At 33.8% G+C, this 15,252-nt stretch overlaps 1 protein-coding gene across 1 annotated transcript in view; it reads right to left on the bottom strand.

The window, feature by feature from the left end:
* Positions 1-2,937: 2,937 nt before the first annotated feature.
* LOC145672431 (golgin subfamily A member 2-like) overlaps positions 2,938-15,252 on the bottom strand; it is a 53,605-nt gene continuing 41,290 nt past the window's right edge. Inside the window, exon 15 of the mRNA XM_081741582.1 lies at positions 2,938-5,290. Coding sequence (XP_081597708.1) covers positions 5,079-5,290 — 212 coding nt within the window. The 3' untranslated portion in view covers positions 2,938-5,078. The remainder of the gene's footprint in view (positions 5,291-15,252) is intronic.

The raw sequence follows: 15,252 nt of genomic DNA, 5'->3' as shown, positions 1-15,252 counted from the left end.
CATTTTGCCGCGACCTTCCTCATACCAAAGTCTCCATGGATAACTTTCCACACCCGTTCATGACTAATGCCCAATGTGTCCTCTATCTGTTTGAGCGTGATTCGGCGATTGTCGAGAATCATCCGGTGAATGGAGTCAATCATCTCGGAAGAGGTCAGTGAAATTGGTCTGCCACACCTTGGATCATCGTTCAGACCAAACTGCCCACGTTTGAAGTTCGCTGCCCATTTCTTCACAGTGGCATACGATGGTGCCTTGTCCCCCAAAACCGTGACAGTGCGGATCTCCTTCGGCGAGAGTGTTTGGGAAGAGGTACTTGATGAATGCACGGTGTTCAAATTTACTCATTTCTGGGACGTGGACTGACATCCTCACTTTGGACCTGAAAAACAAATTTAAAATTGGTTTAGTCAAACCAAATTTTACACAGCAGCTTCACAAATTATAAGCCTCATAAACGTATATAACTTTCATATCTATCTTTGTTTGAACTTGGGTAGGCTGAGAACTTATCAACCTACCCTCGTATTTCTTGTAATCTCATTCAAATAATTTAAGTCATGTTGACGCCAATTAAGATAATCTGTAATCATTATATCGAAATGATGTTTCGAGTAGAAATCAAATTCCGTCCTGGATTGCACTCGTTTTAATTCTATATTTCATACATTATTTTTGGGGTGATTATTTCCAATAGTTTAATCCCAAATTATTTCACATAGTACTAAATACAATACAGGTTCTGAACTGAAACGTATAAGATTTCCCCATTACTCACATAGGAAATACATGCGGATATATATGGAATTATTTTTATTTTAGTTGATTCTCTTTTCCAGCAACGAAGCTATATGAGACGGATCGTAATATGTGGAATTGAGTAAGTCTTCGATAAAAGACGTTTTGTTTACCAAGAAATAGACAAAGTCAATATAGGTATCATGAGGGGATGAATTATACTTATTATAAAATAACTGGCTTTTACGTAGAAGAAAATTTATTAAAGAGTTTTGTTTCTGCAGCACCGAATCTCAGAGATCTTTAAGCACATTGTTAATTCTTCGTATCTACAATATACATATAGCTCACGAATTTAAACATCCAAGTATTATTTACAAGGGTCGTTCAAGGTTGACCGGGATTTTCGTACGTAAATAATCGATGAATAGCCGGATCATGATGAAACTTAATGTATTCCTTCTGGAGTAACTAGCGCCCGGCATGACGATGTCACGGACAAGGGTGTACGAACGGTGTGAACAGTTTCGCGAAGGACGAGAGCTGGTGACAAATGAAGCGCATGGACACGAATGATATGAAGGGTGTTATCCGTGTGGATTTTCTGGGCAAAGGGAGCACAACTAATGCCCAGTATTACTCCACATTGTTGAGTGGTGCTGTACGAAAGTCCATTCGCAAGAAAGATCCGGGATCTTGTCTGGAAATATCATTCTTCTCAATGACAGTGCCCGCCCTCACACGGCCAATGTGACAACTCTGGCCGAAATGCGCTGGGAAGTTCTGCCCCATCACCCCTACAGTCCAGATTTAGCCCCAGTGATTATCATTTGTTTTCACCCCTTAAAGACCATCTGAGAGGGAATAAATTCACGACAGATGAAGCACTGCGGAACGATGCCCTCCAGTGGCCACAACAACCACCAAGTTCTTTCTACGTCAAAGAAATCAGGGAGCTGCCACAACGATGGCAAAGGTGCCTCGACGCGCACGGAGAATACCTTGAAAAGCTGACATAGTTTGGTGCTTCTTGTACTAACTGTTTTCTCTGAAGAAATAAAAGTCCCGGTCAACCTTGAACAACCCTTGTATTAGTTTAAGACTATGTTGGCTTTTCTAAAAGTGAATTACACTGTCAGACATTTTGTTTCATCACCTTATCTCAAACACACAACGCGTTCTACTATTGTTCCCACGATTTTTTTTTTTTTTAGTTTTCACTTGGTATTTGTATATACAAAGAAAGAGCAACGTTTGCAGTTCACATATTTCGATAGATTTCCATTGTTTACTTCGTAAATATGTAAATCAATATATAGATACAAATATTGGAATCCTGCAGGTAATATGTGTAATAAGTTCATAACTAAAAATACTTGATAAAATATTTTGCATGTAGATTTCAATCCACGAGAGCTTTGTTCAGAGTAAAGTCTCAATGTTCAGTGTTGAGTAGTACCGTAAAATTACTAGCAATCTAGTACGCTACTCTCTTTTACAGTGTTGACGGTGGAAGAATATGTATCCATATTGAAAGCTTTTGCTTCTAAATTATTGTGTGCTAATAGTGAAGAAAAGTATTGAAAACATGTTTGTCAGTGTTCTTTCCTGCTGATGAAACCTTCGAAGATTTCGTCCACTGATAAACTTCAAACAAAACATATGTCATACATACTACGTCCAAATTGGATAATGTTTTAAAGAGGTAATTCTTCACTGTCGACAAAAATTCAAAATTCAATGTTTGATAAAAATTCGACAAAACTTTATCAATTTTTTTTCAAAGATAGTAAATAAAAATTCGACAAAACTTTATCAATTTTTTTTCAAAGATAGTAAATCTATTCCCTTATTCTTTACCAATTTCAATTCAAGTAATGACGATAATTGAAAAGCCTAAGAGAAAAAGTATTTAATCAAATTAGAGTGGTTTGTGGAAAAAGTTCGGCAAAATTATTTTGCTATCGATCACGTATATGCGCAAACTTCTAACTTGAGGTCAAATTTACTCCTTTTGCATTTTGACATTTTGCATGAATGTATACATTGATGAATCAGTATATTACTCTTCATATCCACCATGCAATTAATGCTAATTAATGCTGACAATTCCTTGCTATGGCGTAGGCAGGTTATCTGTCTTCATTCATGTCACTGACTAATTTATTAAAGACAATACATAATAAATTCAAAAAGACCTTTAAAATCGTAATTATACTTTTTATTAACAAAAGATTGCATAAATAAAAGAAAGAATCACAGTACTTATATATACAGGATTATACTGTTCAATTACTTATATGTATTAACAGAAAAGTAATGTAAAATTATATTCATACACTTTGATTTACATAGATAAAATATATACATGCAGCTGTAATGAAAAAGTATACTGGCAAATTTTATTTTGCTTTTCAGAGGAATAAAAAGTAAAATTAATATTGCACTTAAAAGTATAGCATATCGAGTAATCAGCGTACTACAATATTCTTCTTGATCTTTAGTAATATGTGGAATCTAAAGTTTAATTTTTTCTCTTCGACAAATCTAATACCAATGAGCTCCCACAATGCTGGTACTTTGGAATACAAGTTAAACTAACATATTTACCTACAATTCCATTAAATATGCCGTAAAAGTACCCTACGTATCCTGACACGTTGTATGTTCAAACAAAAAAACAACAAAACTTCTTCCATGGAAGTCAAGCATACGTAAAATACAAAAACATTTTTCGATAACAACGCTTGCATAGGAAAAATAAACATACGGATAATTAAAAATTGTGAAAGAAAATTGCAAACGTGAGAAATACTGGAATGAAAATTTAAGAAAATCACCGAAGTTCTGTTGGCTTTTTCTCTTCTTGAAACTTCCGTCTACATTTCTCGGAATTAATCTCTCTCTTACTTCATTCACTCTATATCAGTTATTATTTATAACTCATACAGAATATCCATCTTATCATATACGAAACACTTGCAAAATAATAATAATAATATATCTCCTTTTCATGGTCTATGATATTTTCAATAATAATTAAGAAACGTTTGATGCAACTCAATTCACGATTGAAAATTTTACGTTTAGGTCCAAGAGGTAAATATGATTTCTTCTTTCCCTAACTTATGGTAAATATTAACAAAAAGAAAAAAAACTCACGATATTTAAAAAGTATAACTTTTTTTTTCCAATGCTATGAAACAAACACCAACCTTTTTATATTTCAAACTAAATCCACACGTATTCTAATTTCGAATCCTTTCCATTTACATGGCAAGAAATTATATTTAGCCATCTTTCATTTCTAAAGCACTTAACTTAGAATACACTATAGGCATCCTGGTTTAGGTATAAAGCCAAATATAACGATACGTTAAATACTTAACCCAAGTTGTAAATACACTCTCCATACAAGTAATCACACCTAACGCTTCCTGTACACGAATCTCAACGACCATCTTACAGACTCATTTTACTTCGATTGAACTTCATTTTCTAGTACATCTCAGTGTTCCTTTTCTGTTCAAAGTGAAATTATTTTTTACACATATGAAACTGCAAAATCTTTACAATTACATGAATGCCCTTACTGTTGATACATTTTTTTTTCCTTTCCTTTGTTTTGTTTTGCTCATCATAAAGATTGGCAAACAGCTGGCAACGAATCTCTTCAAGGCTCACCCAATAGAATGTTAGAAGTTGTACGCCAAACTACTCCTCTGTTTGTTGCTAGTGAACACAAACAAAACAAAGCAAGTATACCACAAATTATAAACAACATTAATATGCGCTGAGAGAGAGAGAGAGATTTCGTATGGTAAGAAATTCAAAGTAATTACTGTACATTTCTCAACAGCGTACAGTTTCCTTAGTCGGCTGGGAATGTTAGATGACTTCCCGCATCTTCTAGTACTTCTAAGTGACGCTGCATTAACATTTTATGACTCTCAACAAGTGGTATAAACGAAATGTTTTTATATACATATACTAATTCACAAAAATAAATTTCTTTATACTTTTTTATTTATATATACAATATGCTAATAATTATATACATACAGTTGTTTTAGTTTATTTAACAGCACCAAAATGAATCACCTTGGATATTTTTTCTTTATAAATATATGTCTCGAAACAACATCCAACATTTCCCAACTATTTAGATCATTCGAAAGTGACTACTCATTTCGACAATACTTCGCTCATCAGTACAAACCTACCTTACATATAAATTACCAGTCTTTCTTGTCCTTTGCATAACACAAAGACGAACTAATTAACGGGTCATGCTGTGCCGTTGTAGGAATATAAATAACTTAATATTCACTGGTCCTTCCTTAAACTGTAATTAATCGCCCTGAACATACTGGACAAGGGTGGAAACTATTCTCCGTACACTGGTTCTCCACGAGATTATTGGAGCCGATCTCTGTTAAAAGTTCCATTATTCTATTTGCTGTGTTGGCTTCAGGGCGTAAATGCTGCTCCTCCTCTTTTGCTTCCACAGCAGTCACTATTTGCTCCATTTCCACGTCCCCGTTCGGAATATCTACAACAATACCACATTTATAAGATTTTTAAGTAGCACTTAGGAAGACATAAATACAATAACACAGATTGATCACATATACCTTCCGTGAATCTGGAAGCAACGAAACTGCTGTTGTGGCAACCAGTATCCTACAGAAAGGAGGACATGTGCTGTTAGACAACAATTCATCAGAAATGTCTGCAGCTTGCATCCGAAACAAAATGTTAACCCTGACGTTTTCTTGAAAGAGTGAAATAAAACAGAAATAACAGGGTAACAAGTCTAGATTACAGTGTAATGATCCAGTTCCAGATGCATTTATTTATTTATGTATATTTCTGGGCATTACCAGCATCTATGGCTTTAAACCCGACACGTATGAGGGATAACGTCTCTTGGCGAGCACACTATCCGGGGAAGGAAGGAAGCGGTCAGAGGTACCTGTATGTTAGGTATCATTCGGCATTTACCTGGTGTGAATGAGAAAAACCCAGGAAAAAACATCACTTAGGATAGCTGGCCTGAAAAAGCTCAACAAGCGGTGTGACCTTTCAGACCGAGTGTCCTCGCCGGGAATAGAACCCGGGACCACTTGCACCAAAGGCGAAAACCTTAGTGACTACGTCACGCGGGGTTACACGAGATTATAACGATATCGTGTATTTCTAATATTATTACTTGTATTTGTTCTGTATGGTTGTGAAACATAGTCGCTTACTTTGAGGAAAAAACATAAGACTGAAAGTATTTGAGAACAGGATCCTGAGAAGAATATTCGGACCCAAGAGGAACGGGAATGGGGAATGGCGGAAACTTCATAACGAGGAACTACATAATTTATACGGTTTACCCAACATTGTTAGGGTCGTCAAGTCTAGGAGGCTTAGGTGGGCAGGTCATGTAGCTAGAATGGAAGAAAGTAGAAACACTTTCAAAGTCTTGACTGGTAGACCCATAGGAAAACGACCATTAGGAAGACCTAGGCGCAGATGGGAGGACAATATTAAGATGGATCTCGCAGAGATAGGAATACAAAGTAGAAACTGGATGCAATTAGCTAAGGATAGAAGTCAGTGGAGAGCTTTCGTGAACGCGGCACTGAACCTCCGGGTTCCATAGGCCATAGAGTTAGTTAGTTAGTTAGTTATTACTTGTATTTACGGGCAATACGTGCTATTAAAATATGCACAAGCTAGCAAAAAGAAGTAGAAAAAAATATAAAAAGAAAATTAAATAATTTCCTTCACATATTATTATTGATGTTTTGATGTTCTGTTAACATAGCAATCTGATGATATGTGTTATTAGTTGTCATAGCAACGAGTGATATATAATATAACAAAGGATTCATCTTGTATAATCTATATGTATCTATCTATTAAAATGCTTCAATACCAATTAAGAGTGACCGAGCTCCAACCTATAACTTTAGTTTTCAAACCTTTCATTTACGGTTATTTGTGATTTCACGTTTATAACAAAGACAAATATTTTTAAAAAGGTGTACTTTAAATAAATTACTTAAAGAGATCTTTTTCACAAAGTTTATCCTTTTAAATTATTGTTCAAAGCCTTTGCCTTTTAATAAGCCTTCTCCAAAATAAATGCAAATGAATTGTGCTACCATCTCTGGAGTTTTTTTTTAACTATACGTTTGTGGACGTTTATATGTTTGTGGCAAATCCTTTTGATAGTGAGATCTCGGAAACTACAGGCTCTAGAAAGATTATGTTTTCACTGATCGATTGCAAATTTTGCGTAGATTGTCCAGTTCTAACTCAATATTATTTTAAAAATATTTATTTATTACATTTTTACGGGTACACTGGAAGTGTTGAAATTAAAAAAAAAAAAAAAAAAAAACTATAGCATCATATCCTACCTATTATACATTCCAACACCGTATAATTATATATAGAGTCTGTATATCTCTAAGGTGTTTGTTTCATGGCCAAATTATAATGAAAAACGAAGGATAACATTTCTCCATCTAAGTTGAATCTTTATTGTTTGGATTGTTTTGCCCAATGAACATCATATATCACTGACATTATAATTGATTGTATGTATAATGTATTAGCTAATTTTAAAATGTATAAAACGATAATCATGCCTGTTGTTTTGTATGATTGCGAAATATGGTCTCTTACTCGAAACGAAGAACATAGATTGAAAGTATTTGAGAACAAGATCCTGAGAAGAATATTTGGACCCAAGAGAAACGGGAATAGGGAATGGCGGAATCTTCATAACGAGGAACTACATAATTTATACGGTTTATCCAACATTGTTAGGGTCATCAAATCTAGGAGGCTCAGGTGGGTAGGTCATGTAGCCAGGATGGAAGAAAGAACGAACGCTTTCAAAATCTTAACTGGAAGAACAGCCGGAAAACGACCATTAGGAAGACCTAGGTGCAGATGGGAGAACAATATTATGATGGATCTCGCAGAGATTGGAATACAAAGTGGAAACTGGATGCAGTTAGCTAAGGATAGAAGTCAGTGGAGAGCTTTTGTGAACGCGGCATTGAACCTCCGGGTTCCATAGTCCATAGAGTTACTTAGTTTATGTATTTGCTTATTACATACTACATGCAAGAAGAAAGAAAACACAGATCATACATGAATTAAAAACTGCAACCGGAAGTAGGCTCAAATCTTGCAAACGGTACGAGATATTGAAAAAGTAATCGAAAAAAATCTCCCCCTTACGGTATCTCTTGCCGATTTTTACCAAGACTTCTTTCACTTGTGTCTGCAAAGGGACATGTACAGATGTGAGGAATAACAAGGAGATTCATGCTCATATATGAATGATGCGCTGTGTAAAGAGCGCAGGTTCAGCTAGTGTTATTTAAAATGTGTAAATGTTTCCTTCATTACGTATTATAATAAAAGGTAATAGTAAATTAGATTACAAATATTCGAACTGTGGGCTATAGTGTAACGCTATATAAATTGGTGATTTCCGCCGCAGGATTACATTTTATGGACCTTACATTATATAAATTGGTGGTTTTCGACACGATTGCGTTACATATAAATTAATGTTTTCCGCCTCAGGATTTCTGGAGATTTGTGAGAAGATAAGTAAACAATCTCCTAAACAACAAACTTTAGATTGATTTTAAGATTACGTAGCAAGTTTTATCAAATTCATCAACACGGAATATACCTTGTTAAGGAGTGGAGGAAAAATTTACAGAAATATCAAAGTAAGTGTTAATGGGAGTGAAAACACACCTGAAGCAAGTGTTAATATAGAAAGATATACATCCTCAGACCTAGCTGACCTTATCAAACACCTGAGTGAGCAAATGAATCGGCAGAGTGAGCAAATGAATCAGCAGAGTCAGCAGATTGGACAAATGAATCAGCAGATGAGACAAATGAAGCAACAAATGGACAACAATAATCAGTATTTGACACAGCAATTATCACAGCAGATTGAACAGGCAAATCAACAGTTATCGCAAGATTTGTCACAACGGATTGAACTAAGTGATCGCAAAATGGAGCAGATTTTGCGTAGGTTCACCGAAGTATAAAATTCTGTTGAAGTTGTGGAAACTATAGTTAATGAACATACTAATTAAATAACGGAACATAGTAGTCAAATCAGGGAATTACAGGAGGAAGTAAACTCTATCAAAGAAAAACTTGTTACCGTCAATGGTGACCATGTCAATGCCCGTGAGAATGGTGACAGAGTTCTTACTGACAATATGGATCCGACACCGTATCAACACCAAATGAATGTGGAAGAGAGTGATTCATCTGGATATTCTATAAAGAGTGATAGTGAGGTTAGTGTGGGCAGACATCGGAGAACAAATCGTTCATCTCATCGTGGAAGAAACAATCCTGTAAAAACCCGACATATGAAGAATTATTAACAGAGGTAAATTTTTTCATGTTAGTGAAATCAAATCCCTTACAAAATTTAGCGGAAGATCTGATGATATACCTACCAGTACATTTATAGAAAAGTTCGAAGATGAATATAAACTGATGGGAGTGGATGAATCTTAAATTCTTAAAAATTCTACCGTACGTTTTATTGCCTCCTTATTCTACTTGGTTTAAGGCTATCAAAGTCAATTTGCGTAATTATTCTGATTTTTTAAGAATGTGTTCTTATCCAATTTTGAAAATGACTTCATGTTAGCCAATAGGGATGCATTAGTTCGGAATAGGCATTATCATCCTAAACTGGACCGGAGTATTACTGACTTTGTAATATCAGCATACAATGAATTGAAATCAATCAATCCTTTTCAATCAGAATCAAGGATAATAGCGTCCATTCGTATTTTGTGACTCTTTAAGCTACAACGAATATTAATTTCAGCTCAGTGTGTCAACTTTAACCATTTTATTATGATAGTTCAAAATTTTGAAAGTCAATCTATGACGCAAAACAATAATCGAGGTCAAATCAATCCTAATGGTAGCCAAGTTAATTATGCATCTGTTCGTAATACCAATATTAAAGAAGGTGTGCCTAATATGCGAAATAATAGATTTCCTGACAATGGCAGAAGAAATGAATTAAATTTTACCGATACTAGAACCGAATCTAATTACAGGAATAACAACAGAAATAGTAGTCGTAACACGTTTCCACGAAATCGATTTCCTAATAGATTCACAGGTGGCAGGAATTCGCAATATAGAAATCGAAATATTATTGAAGTATATAATGGGCAGAAAAATACACAAGATTGCGCTACGCAATGTAACTTAACTCAATCCTATGGTAATATAACTTAAGTTAATGTTGTGGCGTCTGAAAGAATATATTCAATTGATTCTTGTTTTATTTCACTGTAAATATCGTTATGATTTCGTTTGTTATTTGTACTTAATTTGAATTCTATGAAGATAATATAAATAAATATCACTGATAAGAATTTCATAAAATATAACAAAAGGATTTAGAATATGAGTAATGCTTCTCAAAGTTCTGATAACTATACTAATTCTTAATATGGTAGAAGTCCAGCGTATAAGACCATATTTATGTATCAAACAAATTAATCCTAAAGTTTTCGAACTAATGGACGTGAAAACTGGTAAACTTTTGGGTTTACGCAATATTGATGAACTTAAGTTATGGCGTCCTTCAAAATATACTAAAAGTAAATGGATGCAGTTAGTTAAGACATTGGTTCCTTCTGAAGTTGTATCCAAAGTTAATATGAATGACATTTAATCTTTAAATTAATTCTTAATATGATAATTTCTTTATTTGTGTTAGTTTTTGTTATGATGTTGATTATCTTGTATGTTCTAAACATCGTCGATATTTCGTTTGTAATTTTGAATGTTGTTTGAATATATAATGTATTTGATCCTTTCTCATTCAAAAGAAGAATTATATGAATGTCATAATAATATCTTTTTCAAAATAATCTTAGTTATGCCCGAGAAAATAATATAGATTTTGTTAACTTCTGACTTATGACAAGTACTAATGGCCCTCAAAGGACTTAAAAATAAATAACTTTTACATCGTATTTTGAATGTACCTTCACTTTGCGTCGATGAATTGTATGAATATTTAAAATAAAATTAATTATGAGAATTAGAATAAACAAGAAAATGATAATATAAAAGAATATATGTAATTACATGGAATGTAATTTTTATATATACAAGGGTCATTCAAAAACTTATGTAATTAATATGGAACATTTAACGGTCCAGGACTCCTTTTTTTTATTTATTGTAAACAAAAAAGTCTTATGTTCGGGCGACAATATATAACGATATCATGTATTTCTAATATTATTACTTGTATTTATGGGCAATACGTGCTATTAAAATATGCACAAGCTAGCAAGAAAAAGAAGAAGAAAATATAAAAAGAAAATAAATTAATTTCCTTCAAATATTATTATTGATGTTTTGTTGTTCTGTTTACACAGCAATCTGACGATATGTGTTATTAGTTGTCATAGCAACGAGTGATATATGATATAACAAAGGATCCATCTTGTATAATCCACATGTATGTTATTTAAAATGTGTAAATGTTTCCTTTATTACGTATTATAATAAAAGGTAATATCAAGATGAAGTGTTTAAACGAATTTTGGTAAAATGGTAAATTAGATTACAAATATTCGAACTGTGGGCTATAGTGTAACGCTATATAAATTGGTGATTTCCGCCGCAGGATTATATCTTGTGGACCTTACATTATACAAATTGGTGGTTTCCGACACGATTGCGTTAGAAGATCATACAGAATATTAGCTGATCTCTCAAGACAAGTATATGGCAGTGGTTACCCTATTTCGATGAACGTCGATCGGCAAGGTGCCTGGTCGACCTGCTTGGTATTACCGTACGAATGAACTTTTGAGTTCAAACGCCATGGTAAAAGCACTCAAACAGCTGACAGTATTTTACTATACGGCAGGACGATTAACCCTGTCCGTTATCACACTTTTCTTCATGACCGTGTGACCAGGGCCGGATTAAGGGGGGCTTAGGGGAGATACAGCCTCGGGTCTACAGGTGGAGAGGGACCTCCACTCTGATCAAAATCTCAACTGGCTATCTAAAAAGAATCATGAAGATACAAACATCATCATCAAAATAAAATATGACCAAAAATATGAAACATATTCCCTTAACTTTCCTACTGTACTTTTACAGAAATGTATTAGGTGAAGTAAGTAGGGGTCACATATTTTTTCTAGCCCCGGGCTTCCAGATGGGTTAATCCAGCCCTGTGTGTGACATCATACGTTACCTCTAAACTATAGCAAACTTCTTAGTGCTCTCGCCTATTTTATGTCCTGTTCGGAGTGCGTTTTACAGAGCTTCTCTTATTTCAGAAAGTGTTTTTATTAAATCAGAGTCAAAATTTGCGTCTTAAATTTCACGTACTTCTATACAAACTAAGGTCTGAAATTTTGCAAACAGGTAAACCCGATGATAATACAATATTTTCATATAATTTCCACTGTAGTTTATAATGTTTCTGTAAAAATAATAAAACTCATTATATTTAGAAATAACTATCGAGTACCTGCTGCTTATACAAACACGTTATATTGATTTGATATAAGTTCCGTCATTTTTTCATAAAATAAGGAAAGAAACTACTGCCTCCATAATGCAATTCAAAATACTGAATAAAGACTGAAATTTAAAAAAATAATAATAAATGAAAATTTAAAACACCGCTTTCATAGAACAAATCAAAAAAACGAGAAATTTTATTTTTGGTGGGGTAATTTAGTACTATTGTGCTACTAACTGAAATATCGTTCATTGTATGAGAAGAAAAGGATAATGAAAAGTATTTGAACCCCATTGCCCTACAGTATATACATGGGGGATGAATTTAAACTTAAATGACTTAAGTGTCACTATTCATCTCAGCGACTCCGAAAACTATGGACTGGACACTATTAAACGTTGTTTTTTGATTATATTTACACGTCCCTCCCCCCCATACTGACGGGGAATGGATTTTTACTTTAAAAATGTATCGGGAGTATCACTATTTCTGTCAGTGATCCTGAAAACTGTGAATTGGACTCGGATATCGGTTATTTTCACAGTTTTCGATTATTTTCACATATTTACCACCCACTTTTTCTCCTTGTCAAAAATGTGATAAAATCCTAAGCCAAAATCTACTAATTTACCAAGATCATCAAAATCGGTGGAGTGATCTAGAAAGAATTAACGAGCAATCATCATTACATCCATTTGTACTTACATCGATTTAAAAAGTTTAGAGAAATGGATTGCAAGTATATTGTTATTGTTGTTGGCAAAATGAAGACTAAAAGCACTGGATGCAAGTGAACCACTTTCCTAATATCCATAAAAACTTTAGCCCTCAACCTTAGGAAGAGCACCCAATGCTTTTATCCCTAGTCTCATTTCTTCATTTTAAGTCACCCAATTCAAAAACTAAACAAAAATCTCCTTGCTCGTGCATTTTATACAAGCATTGATTTTAAAAATTTCTGCACGGTAATTATTTTTTCCTCACTGTCCCTCCCTTAGATTTTGAATGATGGTAGATCTTGATGAAGTGTGAACGTGAAATAAAGACAAATATGGGAATGGTGAAAGAAGACTTCAGGAGAAAGAAAAGTGTTTTTGTGGAACGCTGAATCAAGAGTTGAGAATAAGACTCATACATCGTGTGTAGTATTGTGCTATATGGGGCAGAAACGTGGACATTACGCAAATATATATATATATATATATATATATATATATAAACACGACTGGAAGCTTTCGAAATGTAGGTGTGAAGAATGGAGAGAATTAGGGGTCGAGCGGAAAACGATGAAAGAGTGTTACAAATGGTAGGGGAGAAAAGAATATTTTTAGATATTATTGAGAAGAGCAAGAGAAACTGGTTGGGCATTGCCTACGAAGGAACATATCATGAGGGACTTGCTAGAGGATATAGTGGCAGAAAAAAAGAGAGAGGAAGGAGGTGAAGAAGGCTACAATTAATGGACGATATCAAAACAGAAAAATCGTACGTGAACACTGTAATATGTTGTGAGGAAAGTCCTATTACTTTAGAAAAAAAAAAAAAAGTAAGTTACTGCTAGCGACCCGAAAGTTAAGCGGAGACAGATAACTATGAACGCTTGGTGGGTGGAGGCAGGTGGCAGAGAAGCCATTAGTATTCTGACGGAGACTCAGGTAACATGTACCTGAATAGAAGTCAAAATATGTACTTTATCATAATAATAATTGTTTAAGTGGCCTCCGAAAAGAAAGTTATATTCTTTAGTAATAGTTTCTGAATGTTACTAGGAATTTCTACGTGTTTGAAGTGTTGGCAAGCTATAAATTGTGTATTGGTGATTTATATTGAAAAAGTTTATAGTAAACTAAGAAGTTGTGCGTCAATATAAGGAATTGTCTATTTAACACAACTGTATCGTATTTTCTGGAAGATTTCAAAGTCACATGTGGTGCCTGCTATTCTTTATTATAAGTTTCAGTTATGGTATGCAAAAATAAACTACTGGTAAGCAGCATATATATGTACATTATATTTTGTTCAATTTAATTCTGAAAAAAGAAAATGAACATTCAGAAGTTAAATCGGGAATGGAAGAATGCGAATGTTGTCTAAGAGTTCGAATATGAATAGAACTTTTCGAGAACTTGTGTTACTTTCAGTGCTATTGTGAAAGACTGTGTAATGTTTGAACTTTCTGCGAAAAGTGATCATTAAAATATTATATCTTAATTAATAAAAAATGGAATTTTATTTATATGATTGGCAGGACTCTACTGTGTTTTTTGTCGATTATCTCATCAACTCGTCTCTTTAGTGTGCAACGCTCTTAAGTATAAAACTTTAAAATGATTTTGCGTGGGTTTCTAACCCGGCACCTTCGGCGTGTTTCATTATTAAATCCTACGCGTCGTCGCAACACGAAGAAGTTAACGGAAGACTGGAAGATGGAAGCTTTTCAGTTGTGGCAAGTGACCTGTCAATAATGACAGAATACCTATGATGATCATTGCTGAAAGTGTCTAATATTTTCGGATGTGTTATTCTGCTATTTTGTGGTGCTGAATTTATTGCTGGAACTACTTTTTGTGTATATGATACGAAGGTGAAAGGCAATAGTGAACAACAACGATTGATGGGGAAAACATCACAATATCAGAAATAAATGTATTTTAATCTAAATTAAATCAAAATATAATAATAATAATAATAATAATAATAATAATAATAATAATAATAATAATAATAATAATAATAATAATTATTATTATTATTATTATTATTATTATTATTATTATTATTATTATCTCTTACACACATTTAATCTTCCTAACTGTCTCTTATTCAAATGCATACCACTTACTGATTGTTACAAAATTATGAAAAAACGGCGTACAACAAACTAATCTGAAAGTGAATGACACTTCAGAAGAAACAAGTAATTACTAGGGATGGGCAAAACA

This window comes from Thermobia domestica, chromosome 2 (genome assembly GCF_964235325.1).
Source record: "Thermobia domestica chromosome 2, izTheDome1.hap1.1, whole genome shotgun sequence".
Lineage (NCBI taxonomy): Eukaryota > Metazoa > Arthropoda > Insecta > Zygentoma > Lepismatidae > Thermobia > Thermobia domestica.
Note: the sequence above shows the minus strand (reverse complement) of the source record. Positions and strands in the feature narration are given on the sequence as shown.